Source organism: Perissodus microlepis, chromosome 19 (assembly GCF_051167445.1).
Source record: "Perissodus microlepis isolate ML-2025 ecotype Zambia chromosome 19, ASM5116744v1, whole genome shotgun sequence".
NCBI classification, from domain to species: domain Eukaryota; kingdom Metazoa; phylum Chordata; class Actinopteri; order Cichliformes; family Cichlidae; genus Perissodus; species Perissodus microlepis.
The window spans coordinates 8,659,246-8,679,698 of NC_140479.1; the positions used below are offsets into that span (position 1 = coordinate 8,659,246).

At 42.4% G+C, this 20,453-nt stretch overlaps 1 protein-coding gene across 9 annotated transcripts in view; it reads right to left on the reverse strand.

Moving 5' to 3' along the window:
- The window catches only part of dlgap2a (discs, large (Drosophila) homolog-associated protein 2a), a 185,291-nt gene that overhangs the window by 34,803 nt on the left and 130,035 nt on the right, over nt 1-20,453 (reverse strand). For 7 of the 9 annotated variants that reach the window (XM_084915594.1, XM_084915587.1, XM_084915591.1 and 4 more), the window contains 2 exons: nt 9,797-10,011; nt 302-370 (listed from right to left, as the gene is read on the reverse strand). In XM_084915594.1, the coding sequence (XP_084771720.1) occupies nt 302-370; nt 9,797-10,011 (284 nt within the window). The remainder of the gene's footprint in view (nt 1-301; nt 371-9,796; nt 10,012-20,453) is intronic. The other 2 variants (XM_084915595.1, XM_084915589.1) reach the window with 1 other exon arrangement.

The following is a 20,453-nucleotide window of genomic DNA, read 5'->3' on the forward strand; positions in this document are numbered from 1 at the left end:
TGTGGTACAAGCACCACATATCTTATTTTTAGCACTATATTTAAAAAAAACTCTAAAAGCACGCTGATGTAAAGAACAGCAGGAAAAATCAAATCTGCATTGTGTGCATCATTGCCTTGTGCTTTGGCAGTATGAGCAGATTGCCCCAGGTGCCCTTTCATTGACTGGTCTTGAGTGTTTGCTCTGTAAGGCGTCCATATTGAATATGTCAGCAGGGCAGCGAGCCAGCTGGCTCTGACATCTGACCGCTGCAACATGGCAGCAACAGAGAGGCAAGGGGAGGAGCTGAACCTGTATTCACCTCAAGTCTGCAGCAAAATTGGTGATGTAGTTACGCATGTCACTGTTGATTTTATCCAGGCGGTAAGAGCTGTGGGTAGAGAAGAAAACAGAGTTACTGGGTCCTATAAGGAGCTGTTGGATGGATGTGACATCACGGAATGTTTGCTTGGGAATTTTCACCAAAGCGCCGCAAACATTAGGGTGACACCGTATGACCGTCATGGCGTTTGTGTGATGAGGAAAGTGGGTGGATGCTACAGTTAGAGTCAGCTGGCAGGTTGAGACAATGTAACACGTTCACACAACAAATGGCAATATGAGGAGTGCGGTACGAGTTGGTCCACAGTCGGTGAAGAAAAAAAAAGGATCTGATGATGAATGCTGAACACCACAGTTACAGTGAAGCATCAATCACACTCTCTTTCTCTGTGTGGCTAATTACATTTGGTTAATTGAGCTAAATGAGGACAAAAACACTTTAAACTTTAAAGCTTTTAGCTGACAAGATCAGATAGAAGTGCACCGGCTGATGCTTGAAATGTGTATGAGTTCGCCCATCGTTGCCTGTAGAGCTGTCTATTATCAGCAGCAGAGTGAAGGGAGGCTGTTTCGAGAATGCGGCGGCCCTTTATCAAATCATGCCACAGCAAATTTCCTCTAATGTTCCTGATTGGTACTAATGCACTTCCATTGTTGGCCAATATCACGACAGGGGATGATGGGAATCTCACACTTCCTGCTTTTTACGCTGCCAGTGAAAGTGCTGTTAGTGGTTAAACAACGTGCATTTTAAGCCGAAACCATTTCATCCTGGAGAAAAATTCAAATAATCATTTGATTTAAGGGAACATTAAAAGAACAGGGACAAAAATTGGGAAACATGCTTGGGCGTAGGTGTGTTTGACAAAGAAAAGGAGAGCAACGCCCTGCAGAGATCTTTACTGCAAATGTTTTCTAGGGTTTTGTCAGTGTGGTGCAAGAAAGCAGCAATCTTGAAATACCTTAAAGAGGTGAGAATGTGAACAGCAGAAAATTAAGTTTAATGCACCTGCAATCGCCGAACCAAGACGAGTCACAGCTGTCTGTGATAAGCTCTCGTATATGCTGTTTAAGCCATGAGCGCCAGCATCCAGGAGGCTGCGGTCGTCGAGAACGAGACGCTATGTGGTGGAAGATTAAAAACGCTCATTTTGCTACAGTGCTTTTGTTATACTAGAAATAGAGGCACAAAAGTGAAGAGACGAAGCTCTGGAAACAGAAAAGCAGCATATCTATGCATGACACGTCCCACGCAGCCACGAATCAAGGAATTGGAATTCCGCTCTGACCTTGAGATCTGAGGGAGAAACGCTCAAACACAATGCTATCTAAATGAGTAATTACAGTATGTTGAATCAAGAATTATCGAAAGCTTTGCCAGTGTTAACTCTGATTAATTATAGCAGCCGGGAGCCGAACAAATGCGAGTTTTTTTTTGGAAAGTGCCGTAAATGCGCGTGATTGATCAGCTTGTGTGATCAAAGTCAAAGTGTCGTTTAAAGACAGGGTGGCGGCGACAGATGTCAAGTGGAGATGCGCGTGTGCACGTGCACGTGTGTCAGCGCACCCCGTTATCAGATGTGACATATGATTACTGATTGACTCATTATGCTAATGACTCATAGTGAAGTTTGCCACATGCCATTCAGTTCATCATCATTAATACTTTCTTTAAATATCTTTGGCAGGTCTGACCACGGCACAAACAGCCATTCATATTCATTTCATCGCAGCTGTCAGCTTTACAGAACGCACGCGGCCCGGGCAGGCGTGGGGCGAGACCGGATGATTATCTAAAACAATCACCTAACTTCACTTCTCGGCTCCACCCGCTCAGCGAAGCAGCGATGCATTCTTTACTGGTGAGGCGAACAAAGAGGCGACCCCGCCAAACACGAGAGCCCGGAAGAGTGAGGCGAGGTGACACGACTCGACAGGCTGTTCTCGCTTTAACGTGATTTGCTTCAGGGACCCGGTGCTGTGAAATTTGTGTTTGGCTCATCCGTACACCCCCAGAGGGACATCGAATTGGTACGAGTGCAGAGGAAATCCAACCTGCGCCACTTCTGTCTTAGATCCAATCTAATTCCATCCCACAAGGCCGTTGAACCACAACAACATCAGAGCTCTCACATCTTTGACATCATTTACAAACATGGAGCGCAGCGCTACGGTGACACAAGCTGAAAGTGGTCAGACTTTGAAGCACCTCTTGAGATATTAACGTGCTCAGACAATTAAGAAGTATCACTGGTTTAAAATATCACCTGGTGGCTTAATTATGCAACCAAATCCAAATGAAATCTAATTTCTTTTTCAAATTATTGACTTAAAGTGTTCAAGTGTAAAAAGCATCTTTGTCAGTGCTGCATGCAGAGTAGGTCAGTCAGAAAAACACTTTGAGGGCTGATTTATAAACCTCAGCGCGCTCTTTCATATACAAATAATACACAAAACTTTCAGTCATGACAGCGTTTAGATTAAAGCTGCAGGTTGATCCGTGTCTCCAAGCTGACCTTCTCACATGTTCTTGTGCCTGAAAAAACTTCAAGAGCACTTCTTAATAAGAATAATAAAAATAATAATAATATATAATAATAGTTCAGGTCTTTAAATGTTTCAGGCATCTGGTACTACGGGGTCTTTTGATGTCTGATCTCTGTAGATTTGAAAGTCTATGAAAAGCACAGTTTAGATCTGATTTACTGCTTTACTGCCACTTTATTAGGTACACCTTGCTAGTACCACGATGGACCCTTTTTCTTTAGTTCTTCGTGCTTCAACAGGTTGCTGGAAACATTCCTCTGAGATTTTGGTCCATGTTGGCACAACAGCATCACACAGCTGCAGTTCCATAGTGTGACTCTTCTGTACCACCACAACCCAAAGAAGCCATCCACCACTACACCACCAGCAACCTCCACCAGTGAAACCAGGCAGGATGGAGCCATGCTTTCATGGTCGTTACAACAGATTCTGACCCTGCCATATAAATGTTGTAGTAGAAATCAGATTTTCGGCATCTTTTCTCGCTCTTCTCCTCTATTTTCCTTCTCCTTCTGTTAACTGTCTTCCTAACCTCTCTTTCTTTCTTTCTCTTTCCTGTCCCCCGGTCCTGTCCGTTCTGGTTGTAACAACTCAAAATGAAAAAAATAAAATAAAATAAAACCTGAAAAATAAATTATAATAATGAAGGTCAAATAAAATAAGACAATCAAGTGGACCAGTATAGCAAAAGCTGTGTCACGGTACTGGGTCGTGTGACCCAGTGTTTGAGTTTCATGTATTTTTTGTATTCATTTTCAATCTAGTTAAATTCTAGGTTGCTGTTCAGACCTTATTTCTTAGTTATTTCTGTCATCTCCGCCTGTACTCAGTCTCCCTGGTTCCTGCGTCTACGTTTCATGTCTATGTGATTATGTTAAGTTCATGTCATGTTTTATCTCCATGTCTATGTCTCCGTGTTTCCTGTTTTATTTTGTAAGAGTCTGGTGTTCTTTGTTCATTGTAGTTAGTGTTACTCTCCCCTGTATTGTCATTGTGTTTCATTCTAGTCAGCTGTGTTCTCATGTGTCTCCACTTCCCCTGATCACCTCATGTGTGTATTTAAGTCCTCAGTCTTCCTTTGTTCGTTGTCGCGTCGTCTGTGTACTTCTCCTCTTGTCAAGTTAAGTGTTTTTCAGGATTCTGTGCAGTTCATGTTTGCCATTTGGTTTATGTTGTTTTTCATGCAGCCGCACGATGAGGGTGCAGGTCATGTTCATGTCTGTTTTTGTCACGCCATTTGGTTCACAGTTTCCATGCATCTGCACAGCATTCTGTTCACAGTGGTCATAGTTATTCCTTTCAGTCAGGTTAGTGTTTTTCCAGTTTAGGTTTTTGGTTAGTTGCAGTCTCTGTCCCTGTTATGTTTTGTCTACTCCCTTCTGCATCAGCCCAAATAAAGGCTCGCTTTCAGTTTAAGTTCACTCCCGTCTCCTCGCCTGTGTTCGCACCTGGGTCCACCACACACACTCTTCACACGGTCTGTAATGGTCTACTTGGGGAAATAAATCTGCTGGGCATTTTTCTTGGCCTTCAGGCAATAATTCTGATCCACGTCCAAATCAGGTGATTGATCTGACTGATATTAAAACTTAAATATGTAAAAACACATTTTTATCCAACAGTTTTATTTATTTATTTTCATGGTTCTTATTTGTTTGAAAAACAAAGTGAACTCGTAAACAAACACTGTGATTGTATTGTTCTGTACTCAAACCGTAATTCAATCATTCACAGTGTAGGAATTAGTATGTTAATGTAATTGAAAAACCTATGGCCATAACCCGAGGTTAATGGCATCATCAAAAACTAATTGGGGTCATGAGTTATCAAGCCTGGTGTCCAATCAATGACACAGGCTTGCAGGGGCGGGTCAGAGCTACTGTAACACACTCGGGCAATTTCAGTGTGCTCTTCACAAGGATGTGAAGTGCGAGTTGGCTTGGAGGAGAGAGACCTCTGAAACGTTGGCTACAATCTTCTCACTGAGGGTTTCAGTATTAAACAAGCTGTATATAGAGACAGTTTAAGGCTGGGGCTACGAGCCCCACATGTTGGGATAGCTAACAATAATTATTTTAACTATAGACAGATTTAATAAAAACAACACACAGCATTACGTTTGGCATGCAAATACCACTGACTGCTGACATACATCAACTAAGAAGCGGAATATTCGTGTATTTGTGGCAGTTTTGCCGTTGTTTGCTCACACTAAGAGTAAACCGAATTCGTCACGTGTTTTAAAGGTTAATATCAGGGTTTAGTGGCGGCAGGCTGATGCAGCAGGACAATAAACCTTGAACTAAAATTCCATCTTTTGAAGCGGAGCGGTCAGAGCCCTAACCTTAACCTGACGTAGATGTTGTGGAATTACCTCAGGAGAGCCGTTCACACAAGATTGAAGCACACTGCTGAGCGGAAGCAATTCCGTAAGGAAGAATGAGGTCCACGGTTTGTTGTGCAAGCTTTTTAAAAAAGCCGCTGATTGGAGCATTTTCTGTCTGGACAAAATGTTTCCGTTACCTCACACATCTTTGCCATTTCTCTACTGCAACTTCACTTCCAGTATAACGCATGTACACCTGCTCATACAACCAGGCTCTTTTAGTGCCGCGCTAAATCAATGCCAAGCTATTGTATGCCACATTATGATGTTCTCAGAGCGCGATCAGTGGAGTATTAGTACTCTTCAGTAATGACACCTTTGGGGACGTTCCTGGCATTTAAATTAATGCACCGACCAACCTTCTCCCGCAGACTAAATGCCATCGATGGACTGGGAGTCAGGCCCCACCGCCTGATCCATGAGTGTCAATACTTTTCTTTCAGCAGAGCCCAGCAGACTCGGTCTTACCGCTGAGAGGGCTATTATTCAGAAGAGACTTGGAGGACAATAACTGTAACTGATAGCCCTTCCTGCTGTTGCATCCTCATAAATCATTCAATGTTCATGGCTATTTAAAACAGACGGTGATGAAAGCTTTGCAAGGTGTGACAAAAGTTGCATATCTCACTGATTACACAGAAAGAGCTTCTGAGGTAGATGTTAACATGGCCAGACTCCTCATATCAGCATTATCCTCGCTGATCACCAACCATAACATTTCATTTGTCAGTATATATCCTCTGGATCACATATCTGGCTTATTATGTAGTCATGAAAGAGAAGTATTTAACAGTAGAAGCTGGTTTCTGGATATCTGCTGACCTACTTCCTGTTCTGCTGTTATCCAGCAGAGAGACGTCACAAACACTTTGCCAGAAAAGCTCGCAATTAATCCTTCTGCTGTGCGTGTGTGTCTGTGTTTTCGCGAGGGTCGGGTTAATAGTGGCGAGGTGCATTAATGGATTCCATTGGTGTTGCCCATGGACGTTTCCACGCTTCTGTGGAAAAAAACAAAACCGTGTGATGGAAAAGCTTTTTAAAAACCTGCCTGAAGAGCGAGAGTAGAAGAGCGAGGGACTCATCGGTGTGTGTGGGTCGTGCATCTTACTGTGACTGTCTGACAGTGCATACCACAAACTACGGGGCTGTCACCGGCCACACTGCACACTGAGGTCAGACGCAAGGTCATCTTTGCATAATGCCTCCAATTTATGTCATTATTTGCTTTTAGGCTTGTGCAGACCCGAAGCTGAGCAGACAGACTGTGTGATTTATGCAGAAGTCTCAGCAGCCCTGTGATGAATTTTTCCTACCCGCTCATCCCCGAGTGGAACACATGGCACGAAGGAGAAGCTGAACAGGATATACTTACATTATGCAGCAGAGGCAACATCAACCCTGAGCCACAGGGATTGTAGTTCTGCCCAAATTTCAAATGAATTTAGCAGAGAAGGTGTACGATTAACGATTAAGTATTTCAGCTCTATAAACAGGCTCCTCTTATTCAGGGTTTATGTGTTTATTTAGCGGGGTGCTGGACAGTAGTGCTCATCCACCTCATGTTTAAGGTGCAGATAAAACTGAAGATAGCAGTGAAGGGGTGAATGGGGACGGTGCAGAAGCCCCACCCACCAGTCGCTGGTTAACATACCTGCCCCCCATGCCCCAGGGTAGTTCAGTATTAATCCTGTTACCTGGGTAAGTTTGATCTAAAAATAAGTGCGGTCAAACAAGACCTCATTTTTCCTGCAGCATCATCTGCTCTGAGTGGCTTCTTGAGAGTTTAGTCCACCTTCCACATTATCCCCAATTTTGCCTCCAAGGTTCTTTCTGTCGTCACCTGAACTGAAGAGCACTTGAAGTGATTTTAGTTAACAGGAGAGAAAACAAGTGAATTAAAAGTTAGGTTTAGAAGTAAATCTAAAATGTTTTTACTCTTAAATCAAAGTCTTACTGGAAACACATCACAATCATCGGCGTAGATCACAGAACTACCGCAGAGTATTTGCCTTTGATCTCGTCTGCACATTTTGCCCCAAAGTCTTGATAAAAGGAAAGAAACCATCTAACTGTCTGAAAATGAGAAAGTAAAATCGGGCTTTCTGCGACTGAAGTCGAGGCTGCGGGTCTTTAATGGATCCCGCTGCACTCGACTTGGCTGATAAATCCGCTGAATATATGAGAACAGAGGCAGATAAAAACACTGTGCTTTGGAAAAGCAGGTCTGGGATACCCTTTAAACTGTCACATTATTAAAATACACTTGTGAACCTCAGCTGTAACTACAGTTTTCACATTCTGCAGAGAGAAAAGAAAGATGGCTCCGCTGAACGAGATGCAAAAGTGAATCTACTTTCTTTTATTGCCACCTTTTAGAAATGACTGAAAACGGGAATCTGCCAAACACAATGTCTTCATGTAGTGTCTGGAGTACTGTTAAAACACAATTTCAAAACATAAAAGCCAGTATAGTAAAATATGCAAAAAAGGAAACACTGGATAGAATATACAATTTAGTAATAGAAAGGATGTCGTGTGGTGTCTCTCATGTTTATCCAGAACTGTGTTCAGGTGAATTTGGTAGATAACGTGAAGGACGAGGTGAGGCAAGCAGACAAATACCTCGAGTCTGTTGGTAACACAACCTAAGACTAAACGTTTAAGGACACAAACAGCCGTCACTCAATCGTATCTTTGCTCTGGTGTTGCTACACGTGAGGCCTTTTTCTGCTGATCTCAGCACTCTTTAGTACAGGGGTCCCCAACTCCAGGCCAGTTTTTAGATGTGTCCTTGATCCAACACAGCTGATTCAAATGACCTCCTCAACATGTCTTGAAGTTCTCCAGAGGCCTGGTAATGAACTAATCATGTGATTCAGGTGTGTTGACCCAGGGTGAGATCTAAAACCTGCAGGACACCGGCCCTCGAGGCCTGGAGTTGGGGACCCCTGCTTTAGTATCTCATTTCATTCTAATCTGATGGGTTTGTAAGAGCAATCAAAGTAACTTGTCTCGCATCTCTCTGTAACGTAATTGTTTGAGTGAGTTTTTCGCGTGTCTTCAGCTCATCTTATCTTGTAATCCTCTTATGAGTGTTTTCCTCCACCGACAAGTTATCGAAACAAAAGCCCTCAATTTCCTCACCATTTAATAGGACACGTCCCAGAAGAGTGCACCTAACATGTTCTCACAGCTGATATGAAAACCCATGAAGGAATTCTGATGACTACAAGGTTCAGCCATCAGGGGCTTGACACCGACGTGCTGGTGGGTCAAATATGGAATATTAAAACTGGTGCTCGGGGGATTGTGCACGAGAGAATAACAGTGAGGCAACAACTGCTCCTAAAAACACAGATCCATGTTCTTGATCTGAAATTACATCAGATGTCAGGAAAATGAACTCATTTAAAGAGGTTTTATGAAGCAATAAAGGTTCCAGAAGCTGGAAAAACTATACTTCTATATGAATGTCAGCGACTTTTAATCAGTCATAAATACAAAAAATTAAGTGTAATCATCGGGCAAACAGCGTTTTATCTGCAAGGAGGCTGTTGTCTTATTTTTACTCTAATTTGACTGATGTATCTCCCAACCAATCACAGCAGATGGCCCCGCCCCTCCCTGAGCCTGGTTCTGCTGGAGGTTTCTTCCTGTTAAAAGGGAGTTTTTCCTTCCCACTGTCGCCAAAGTGCTTGCTCATATGATTGTTGAGTTTTTTCTCTGTATGTGTTATTGTAGACTCTACCTTACAATATAAAGCACCTTGAGGCGACTGTCGTTGTGATTCTGCGCTGTATAAATAAAATTGAACTGAATTGAATTGAACTAAAATATAAGGCACTCCTACTCTGGACTTCACTTTTCAGACCTCTAACCCAAACCCCATCTGAAACATAAATGGGCACAAAACCGATAACCTCAGAAATAGTAACACCATTTTGCATTTAAGTCACATTTTTATTTATGTTTGAATTTGAGTTTTCATTATTAGCAGACAGCTCACAAAGGTACGACTGTACCGGGGTTACAGTAGGTAACCAATGGTTGTTGGTGACCTATAATGAATTAAAATGAGAGGAAATAAAGGGATTTTTAGACTGTGGGTGAAAACAGCTGCGGCACACAAAGGAAAAAGACAGAAAGCATGCAAGTCTATTATAATCAACCCTCAAACTAAACTTGTGAAAGTTTAAATGATAATTATATGAGCTGTTCAAAGTTTTTATGTTTGGCAGCCACAGCGGTATGAACCTCCCCAGTTGGATCCCAGGGAAATCCTGGCAGACATTGAGACATTGAACAGACTGGGATCAATACTTTAATGTTTTTCTTTCTTTTTTGCAAACATAAGAAACCATGTGTAGGATATGTGATTGCATAAACATACATGTTTATATTCAGGACATCAGATAGATGTTTGCTTTGTGCAGCACTACAGGGACACTGACTCACTAAACACGAACCCGCAAGGAAAAACTAAAACCGAAAAAGAGCCAAACAACATTAATTACTAAAACTTGTAGCTAGCATGCGTCATACCTCTGGGAGTCCAGCAGATCCCTGGGTCTGATGATGGCCTTGACCAGGGCGTCTGGCCGCACTGACTTTTGAGGCGACGTCTTGGGGCTGGAGTCTGACTCGCCGCTCTCCTCGTCCCCCATGGCTTTAACATAGCTGCTGCTCCGCATCCGACGGCAAGGTATCTCATCGTCCTTCCCACCTCCAGCATAACCCCCCCACTCATCCTGAGGCACCTTGTGGGTAGGGGGAATAACAAAGACACATAATGGTTGTTTTTGCTACTTGGGAGCAGAGCATTAATATGCTTTCATCTTTTAAAGCTTTTAAAACAGTGAGCGTTTGGAAGCATGTTTGAGCCGCTCCATGAATGTATTATTCATGATGTTTTTAGCTCCGCTTGTTCCTCACTAACTTCCCGGTTTCCTCCTTTAGCTGCTGATTGCTCTGTACTAGAAAGCTGCTAACTTTGTGTTGACAGACTTTAAAATGCCCATAAATCTGAACCAAACCTCAGACCTGTCACTGCAGATGACCTCTTATGTATTTGTCCATAATTTCATTCACTATTGACAGAACATATTTATTACTGCAACTTTAACAGCTTTTCCTCTCAGTGTGGCTCTCTTCAGCATTGCAGATGCCTGCTTTACATATTTCTGCTTTGCTTATTAGAAAAAGTGTATTTCTGATACTTGGTGTAGTAGCATTCATTATGTAAAATTACATTTAAAAAACTGAATTCACTGTATTAAATATTTTAAACAATAACAGAGGACGGAGGTTTTTTTAAATGACCAAGTCAATTGTATGCAAATCAAACGTTTATTACCATGAGACTAAAACCTGATTTGCAAAAACTAAACATTTCTTTCAGCAGTTTCACAACAACAATAATGAAACAGATAAAAACAAAACCGCGAGCACCCTGCAGGTCAGCATGTCACACCGACAGAATTAATCTGTTAAATCTTGATTTTCACTCCTGCATATGTCCACAAAGCAGGAACTCCAGCAACACTTGAGGGAAGATGAACAACTTTAATAATAGACCAACGCGTTTCGGCTTGTGGCCTTCATCAGGGTCATAGTAAAACATTTTAAAATTGCTTAAATACAAGACAGGAAACAGAAAAAAATTTAAAATTAACCAGTCAAAACTTCATAGATAGGTCAGCTGACATATAATAGGTAGGTATTGGTTAATTGGCTAAGTCACGCCCAAGTAAATACCGGACTAGATCATTACTGATGAGGAGGAGGGGGGGTGACATAACCCCCATATGTCTGAAAATAACACATGCATGAAATGCATAAGGAGGATGCTATAAATATACACACAGGTTTAAAAAAAAGAAAAAAGAAAAAAAAAGGGGGTCTTTAATGGTAAAAGCACGTTTGAATTAGAAAACAAGATTACATCATCACATGGGAACACATTTGTTAAAAGATCCTTATTTATGTCTCTAAAATGTAAAATATCTAAAATTTAGACTTGAATTGTAGACTTAAGATGAGATGTCTAAAGCGCTACTTCTTCTTTGGCTAAAATAATAAGATTAATTAAATAAATATTACTCACGTGAGAGTAATTTAACTGGTTTAAAAAAAAAAAAAAAAAAGGGTGTAGTTCATAAAAACTCATTGATAGAAAAATCCTCATTCATACCTCTGGGGTGCAGACTCTTAAAACGGAATGAAGTTTTGACTGGTTAATTTGAAATTTTTTTCTGTTTCCTGTCTTGTATTTAAGCAATTTTAAAATGTTTTACTATGACCCTGATGAAGGCCACAAGCCGAAACGCGTTGGTCTATTATTAAAGTTGTTCATCTTCCCTCAAGTGTTGCTGGAGTTCCTGCTTTGTGAATTCTTTTATCCTCTCCATGCACCTTGGAAGCAGGTGAAGTTGTGCCAGAAAATTCTTTTTGCTGCGATTTAACTCCTGCATATGTCGTCAGACTCCTGAGCCATCGTCTGAAGTCTCTCTGAATCCATTCTGTACCAGTGAAAGTTTCACTCGCTGCAACACAACCCCCAGTCACGCACCGCCCTACAGGCTGAGCGGAGGCATCTCCGGTGGTGAGGGAAAAAGTGTGTACTACTGTAAGCTAACAAGCGGTTGCTGGCAATAGCAACATGAAACTGGTTGCAAAGAGCTTTGTGGAAAACCTGCAGTTGCTTGTAGTTTGCACAGAAGATGCTGATTTGTCTCTAAATATTTTTACTTCTGCTCATCAAGTGTTTGCAGACAAGTGGGTGACCTCTGTACAAACATCAGGCAACCCTGTGATCCTCTTTGGGACCAGCCAATCACTGCTGGACAGGGAAAGCACATTTTTCCCTCGTTACTGGTAGTTGTGTGACAGGTCTGTGGGAGTGGGGCCTTAGCCGGGTGTACTTCTCAAGAACTTCCACACCGTTTTCCTGGTTTCATCAGGATTCTCATACTGAATTCTGTGGAGTGGATGCAGAGAAGATTAGTGGCGATTATAACCTCGCTCCACCATATTTACCTGATCTCCATACGTACTCGCCCCTTGTACACTGCGCTCTTCTTCAGCTTCTCTTCTGTCTGTTCCACCTGCTCGCCTGACGACCACAGGAGCCTTTAGCTTCCATCTATTCAGAATTGCATATCCTTCATCATGACTCTGTCTTCGTCTACTTTTACCTTGTTTACTTTTTGTACTTTCATGCTTGTTTTTATTTTTCATTTACCTTATGTTGTTATGTTGTTGTACTAACAACATAAAGACCTTGAGGGTCTTTAAAGGTGCCTGTAAATAAAATGTATTATTATTATTGTGTCAGTAAACAACAGATGATTGCACCTTTACTGGACACTGCAGAAACGTCCAAATGTTACTTCTGGTGTGTCGTTATAGCGAACCAAAAAGAGGCTCCTGAGTATGCAGCTACCCGAACACAATCTGCCATCTTCTTGTAGTTTCTGCTGATCTTTGGAACAAAGTTTGGCGAGTATTGGTAAGAATATTCTTGCCTTTCCTTCCGGCTGTGAACGAGCCATAGCGGTGAGATATTTTTACCAAGTTAACAATACAGAATAACAGAATCCTGACCCGGGTGCCTCACCTTTTTATGTAAATGTAGCCGTTTTAAAACCCTGAAGCCATAAAAGCAGCGCTATTATATTTCCATCAATGAAGCGACGTGCCGTTTGATAGACACTTGAACTGAACCCCGACCTCTGGCACAGTTTGTTCCACCCATTGAGCTACGCAGATCCTTTCTTGATTTCTCGATGAGTCAACACACATTAACGCCTTCACACAGCTGTGTGGTGTTTTAGTATTTCTGCAGTTTGGCCAGGTTACAAACTGCTCAAAACCTCGACTGAAAGTCGGCTGTGAATTTGACTGGGCTGCTGATTGTAATTACCGCTGGAAGAAAAGCTCGAAACCAGAGGAGAAAAGGAGCTGCCTCTGCTCGCTGCCTCTGCTCGCTCTGTCGTAAGCTATCGGAAGTGGAAGCCTGCCATCGAAACGAGCAGGGCACTGCATATGTTGCAATTTTCATCCACTCGTTAAACCAGGTAATTGAGTATCCACGTCAGAATGACCATTTCCCATTCAGAGTGAGAGCACTCATTGGTTGTCTTTATTGCATACGGTTCAGACTGAACACACAACATCACGAAGGTCTCGAATGTGGAGCGAAGAGGAAGACAATCAGAGAGGCTCTGTGTGGCTGGAGGTTAATACACTTTAATATCAGTCACACGTGCTTTGAGCAGATAGGCTGCTGTGTTATTTGAAAGCGTTTGAAGCAGAACACATGTAACTGTTACCATGTAACTGTGTTATGGGTACAGATGATGTGGAGGAAAATTAGTTTCTGAATCATCATCGTACCACAAAGGAAAAACACGACTCCATTATGGTACATGCCGTTACACAGCACACAGCAAAGCCATTAAAAGGCTCTAATAGGTTTCTGTATTGAAGACAGTGGTGCCGCTTATTAAAATGTGCTGGGCTAACTTCACCCACTGATATAATGAACCAGTGATGATTGTTACTCCCTCTCTCACTCGCTCTCTTTCCTGCACACATTTTTCTTTAAAAAACAACAGAACTGAGTTATTGTGGCGATAACAGCTGAGACAGGACCTTAGCCTCACTTACAAACACACAGCTACAAACACAAACCCTTCTTACTCCAGCTTTTCTATTTTGCTTTTTAGATTAACCTCGCTGCACTCTGTGATGTCACAAGCTTAGCCAGCCAAGCTTTTACATGATACTACACCGTCAGTCATCATTCTGTGTGGAAGCTGGGCTCACTTTCACATCTTTATGGAGATCTCGAGTTTTTATTTTGTTCAATCTGACCGCTGAGCAGTTTTCTTTGATTTCATAGTAACTCTGCCGCCCTGGTTTTAACATGTCCTCAAACCACAACTGAAACACATACACAAATACAAAGTTTGTGTTTTCCTCCAACAATCAGATGTTTCCGAAAATGAACTGGGTGGCAGCTGACTGACAGCGGCAAATGTCAGGAGGAGATGGACTACATGCAAATGTCATCAATGCATCAGATAGATGACTGTAATCACTTCCTGATACAAATGCCATCAGCAGGAAAAATAGTAAGTGAAATGTGAATTTTATTCATCGGCTATTTGCTGCAAATAACAGATGTATCAGTTTTATATGGAAAAAATAGAAAAACATCAAAAATTCATCAAAGGCATTAAAGCTGAGGTTATATTTATATTCTGTAACGTAAACGGCACTAATCCCGCAGCGCTAAACTAGCGAGTGTCATCAGATCAAAACATCTTGAACAATTGAGCAATTATTTCCTCGATCGTGATCCACGCTTTGATGCAAAAAGCTGAATACAAGCATAATGTCCTAACAACACGTCCGTGATGTGAGTCAGCTGTGCCAGGCTCTGGGGACGGAGGTCTGGTGAATGTGGAGGCCATGTGAGTACAGTCACGGTCATGTTCCAGGAACCAGTTTGAGACGGTTTGAGCTTCATGGGGTGGTACGCTACGCTGTGGTCATGAAAGGATGGACGTGGACGACACTCAGGTAGGCTGCTGTGTTTGAACGATGCATCTCGAACACCATTACATCGGCCTGAACCACCGATACCGCTATTATGTTGCTTACAACAGTTCTGACCCTACCATCTGAATGCTGCAGCAGAAATCGAGACTCAGTCTTCTATTGTCCAGTTTTGTTGATCCCCTGTGAACTGTAGCCTCAGTTTCCTGTTTGTAGCCCCTCAATGGTCTGCTTCATATCAGCACTTTTATTTCTGTGCTTAATTGCTTTCTGTCTTACATTCACGCTCTGATGGATGCATCGGAAAGCAGCTTGGGGTTAGTGTCTTGCCCAAGGATATTTGGCATGGAGACTGGAGCAGCCAGGGATTGAACCGCCAACCGTCCAATCAGTAGATGACCTGCTTTACCTCCTGAGCAACGGCCGCTCCCAGTGCTCACTGGATAACTTCTGTTTTTTGGACGATTATCTGTAAACTCTGGAGATATTTTGTGGGAAAGTCCAAGGAGATCAGCAGTTTCTGAAAGACTCACAGCGGTCTGACCGACACAAACAGCCACACCACATTCAAAGTCTCTTAAATCTCCTTTTGTCCCCATTCTGATGCTCATTTTGAACTTCAGTGTCTACAAGCCCAAAAGAGCTGCTGCCAGCTGACTCAGAACCAGGTTACCCAATAAAGTGGCATTTTGTGATGACATCGCTGAGGTGTTTGGATGTGCTGCACAAAATGCCTCTCGAACACTAACATGTACTCGTGTGTGAAAGGAGTTACAGAAGCTTACTGTGATGCAAAACACACACTTAACTGGGACATGTACACAGCCATATGGATACACTCTCAAACACACAGCGATACAAGTCATTCATCTCCCCTCCAAAGACAGACAGACACCATCTACCAAATGGAGTCGATGGGTTAATTAAGTCTTGGAGGGGTTTGATATTTTTAGACGTCTAATTAATGAACAGAACGCCAGAGGACAGGCACAAGCTGTGGTGAGATTTGTTTAATTTAAATTTGCTGATAAAGAGGATAGATTCCAGGGTGTCTCCCTGTGAAGATAAAAAACAGTGAGTGGTCAGTTTCTGATCGTACGAGTGCTTTGCTGCTCACCTTGACCTAAAGATCCCACTAAGAGAGGAATTCAGAGGTGAGCATCCAAAAATGTTCCACAGGGAAACTTTGATGAAGCTTCTGATGCAATGATGTGAATACGAGCCCAGATTTGTGGGAGCTCTGTGAAAATTCACAGTGGGAAATTTTACATTTTAGCTTTTCTCTTCACAATAACCGAACTTTAACTTGATTTAATTAACTGGATTCTGCTCAAAAAATAAGAGACGCGGTTCGGGGAAAATTGTTTTTCTCGTACTATAATGAGATTTTTATGACCACAACTCCTGGTACGTGCCCAAGCTGCTCCGACACTTCACCAATGGCAGCAAACAACCTTGCCTCACCAGCATCTCGTAGCAGGATTAAGCAGACACTGGCACATTTGTGTGTCTACTTTTACTTTGTCTACTTTTACTTTCACAGCTTTGATCTGTGGCTCTGTCGGAGGCCAGAGAGAATGCAGTGTGTATATGTGTGTGTGTGTGTGTGTGTTTGTGTGTGTGCCGGTACTGGGGGTAGCCAGGCCCCGGCCAATGCTCCTGCAGTGCTGCAGTGCATTTCATTGATTAACTCTGCGGCTCTAGCTATACACCCACTAAGAGACATAAGTCACTGGTATTAAGTAAAGAAATACGCCGGGGCAGACAGAGGGAGAGAGAGAAAGAGTGAGCAATGCACTGTGCAGAAATATGGAGAGATGGCTGATACCTATTGGTTGATGGGAGTTAGAGTGCTCTTAAAGGTGCAATCACTGGTAATCCCATCCACCAGCCTCCTGCCTCCCACTACACACCAACGTGGACTCCTCATGTCTCGTGCTGCTTTTGCACAAACATGCAACATTCACAAATCTGCAGTCTCAGCTCATGTTGTTTGTTTGTTTACTGCCGCTTTACATTTTCAGACAAAGTCGTAAAAGTGTAAATAATCGTGCTCAGTAACAAAATGACAGCAGTCATGCCCCGGGAAGATGAAGAGAATAAATTTGTCATTTTAGCTGTAACAGAATCAATCTCATGAATACCAACAGCACTTCTCAGAGTGATTCAAACACTAAAGCTGCTGTATGAGCATCAGCAGAGCTCACAGGGGCAACGAATGATTCCAAGAGCTTAACAGGAGGGTTCTAATCTGCAGACGTGCTGGCAGCTCTATGAACCTGAACTGTGAGCTAAATGGTAACTTTATAAAAAAAAAAAAAAAAACGCTCACTGGGGCATTTACTCAACGGAGCGCGCTCCTGAACTTGAGATGGTTAACGAGCAACAGCCGTTTGGGAATGGCTCAGTCGCTGTAGAATAAAAAGACGATATCAGTCTCCTTGCAGCTAGAAACAAATCTGTGATTGCTGAGGGGTTTTTATTTCTGCCGTTGGAGACTGATTGCAAGAAGTTGCAGCAACTGTTGTTTGCCTGCAGTCATTCTCAGTCAGATTAGAAAAGGTCTGCAAATAATTACTGTTTATTCTGGTTATATTTCTATAAACAATCTTGCTGAATGCCTGGGTCATTTTGCAGTTTTTGGATTCTGCAGGATCAGGATTTGTGGAATGAAAGTAACTGATGTGATTTTCTGTGTAGATAAACGGCAACACAGTTGCAATTTTTGGAATCTTACTATAGTTACATTATCACAAACATATTGTGGCGAGCTCAGACAAGGAGGAGACTGAGGTATCGTTTGGTCTTGCTTCCCGTGAGCTAGCCAGGGAGCACAGCCGTTTATTCACATTTGCAGAAGAACACTGCCGCTAGCTAACTGCTCAGCGCGGCAACAACAACAACAACACAGGGCGCCCTCTGACCCCGGAAGGACACACCGTCGCAGCGAGAGGGCGTCACCTGTCACTATGGCAACATAAACAAAACATAACTGTACAAACAGAACCCCGAACAGCCCTGACCCACTACAATATTGCGACAATTAAATTGTTAGATGGTAACCAACTGATCACAGACAGTCCCCGTCTTCAAAGCTAACAAGACTGCAATATTACATGGCTGCAATAATTGTGTAGCACTCTAGCATGAGCACATCTGCCACATCAACACTCTACTGATATTTAACTGATATTTAGCAGCTCGTTCCACCTTTTAGCATGCTTTCATGAAGCTGCTGGCTTTGGGTTTAAGGTTTTGTGCTTTATGAATAAATGCACAAAGTTTGCAGCAATCATTTGAGTAAACGTTGAGATATTTCACTGTGAAGCAAAGCTGTGGACTGACATTAAAATCTCTGAATCTCTGAAATCTTGAGGGCCGCAGCATGTTTGTGATGATAACTCGATGTGAACGAGACTGCCCAACATTTCTGCACTAAAAACAGAAGAAAGACATTCAACCAAGACTTTTTCAACTCTTCACCCTTGTTCTGTTGCTAAGAGGTGTCTCAAACAAACAAAAAACCTTTCAGAGCAACAAAAGGAAGAACTTCTTACAGAAAATACACACAAGGACATATTTTCCTTTTGAGTATTTTGATGACAGATAAAAGAGACGCCATGAGGTTCTCTCCTGTTGTGAGGAGGAAACCTACCTACGCTTTTCATCCCCAAAGTCACTACACGACATCTTCACCTACCCCAGCATTACACATACATATTCTTCTCTCCTTCTTATTCATCAGAACTCTGTGCAGTCTCTGATTTTGCTTCCACGTTTGTCCCCTGTGGTAACACCTGTGCTGAATGCTGAATGTACTCATGTTTTCATGTTCATGTAAAATGAACAATATTACTTTTTTATTACTGCACAACTGGCTTATCAGAGAATTCTTGCTTGCGACGAAACCTCTCCGAACAGACTGTTAGACACTGCATATGGAGTGCTGGGGTATTTTCCACCACATGGTAATAATACACTTAAACAGTGAAGAAGTCTTGGCAGGAAACGCCTTTAAGGCAGAAAATATGGCTACTAAACCTCCCAAGAATTAGGATGGCATCATAGCTGGCTATTATTATTGATTTAGCCTGGCTACTAGATCAGAAAAAGGCATTTTGCAGATTGCAGCTTAACAAGTGACTATTTAATGTTTATACCCTGAAACAATCACATTAAAATCAAAAGAAACTTGAGGTTTGACATAATAACACGACTGCAATAAGATGCACGCTGTCACAGTGATAATCCACATCGTCGCCTCCGGCAAACAGAGACAGACAGTCGTCTGATCTTCGGGTTCCTGGGACGAGATCCCTCTACGTAAGGGTTCGTGGCCCAATTGCTATCTGGGAACTCCTTCATAAAAATGCTAGGAAACCCCCGAGTGTGTGTGGGTGTGCGTTACTACAGCTTTCCATCACAGTGCCAGTTTTGTTTCTGCTGCTTTGCACTTTGCTTTTGTATTTTAATCAGCAGCCTTTCTGCCTCTCAAGCCCCACCTTTGGCAAGCCAACATGGCAGTTAATTGGCTTATTAAATCCCACCGCAATGCCCTATCAGCAAAACTATCAAAGACTAATCCTTCCTTTGTACAACGCTACTGTACGAAGGAAGAGGAAGGAACTCTATTTGCTAGAAAAGCTCACTTAATCTGGGCTGAGAGTTGTCAGTAACGCAGAGTTATTGGGTGCAGTTTAATAGATGGTTTTACTTAGAAAGGCTCCAAACCAAAGTGATCTGGAAGTATCTGTGTAGCTGACATATTAAGAGCTGTTTGAATTCTCTAAATCGTTAGGAAAGGTTCTTCAGTTCTTCCTTTATGACCTCCTTTAGTGGAGGATACACTGAGGATACATCCTTCGTGAAAGGAAGGAGATAATTCCTGGCCATAATTCACAGCGATGCAGCATCCGACCATTCATGGAAAACAATAACAAAACCAACAAAGTGGTGCAAAATTAATTAAAAGTGTGTTTTGCATTGCCATAAGATGCTGATACATTTTGAACATGGATTACAGCGTCTGCTGCAACGACGGACAAAGGCTGGCCCACACACCTACACGCGCATTACGGTAGATGGCTCAGTGGCTATTAGCGTGTACAGATCTCAGAGCGGGCTAATTAGGGCTAATTTGAGAGATGACAGGAAGAGATGCTAATGCCAGGTCTGATTCTCCACCACTTATCATTTTAGAGAAACAGCTTCTATATGAACCCGTCTGTCTTCCCTAATGTCCAGTTCATCCTGCTTCCACGCACAAAGACTCGCACAGACCTGCCACGTGCACAACATGCAGACAGTTTGGCTGAATTTAACTTTATTACCTGCAGTAGGATTTATGGGATTGATTTGTTACAAAGTTACAAAGTTAGATTACTTTAATAAGTCTATGATAAAAGTCTGTGTCTATAGTTCTACCAAACTTTCAAAGTTTCTCACTCTCTCCGTCATCACCCAAGGACGGCAACAAGGTGACTAGCACCTCATCAAACCATCTGGTGTGTGATAAACAGAAAAAAACCACACTTTTTCACGAACACTGCCACTCACACACTGACAGGCGTTCGGCACACACACTCTCCCTGGATAGGCTTTATGCTGCTGCTGCAGAGCAGACAGTTGTGGGTAATCC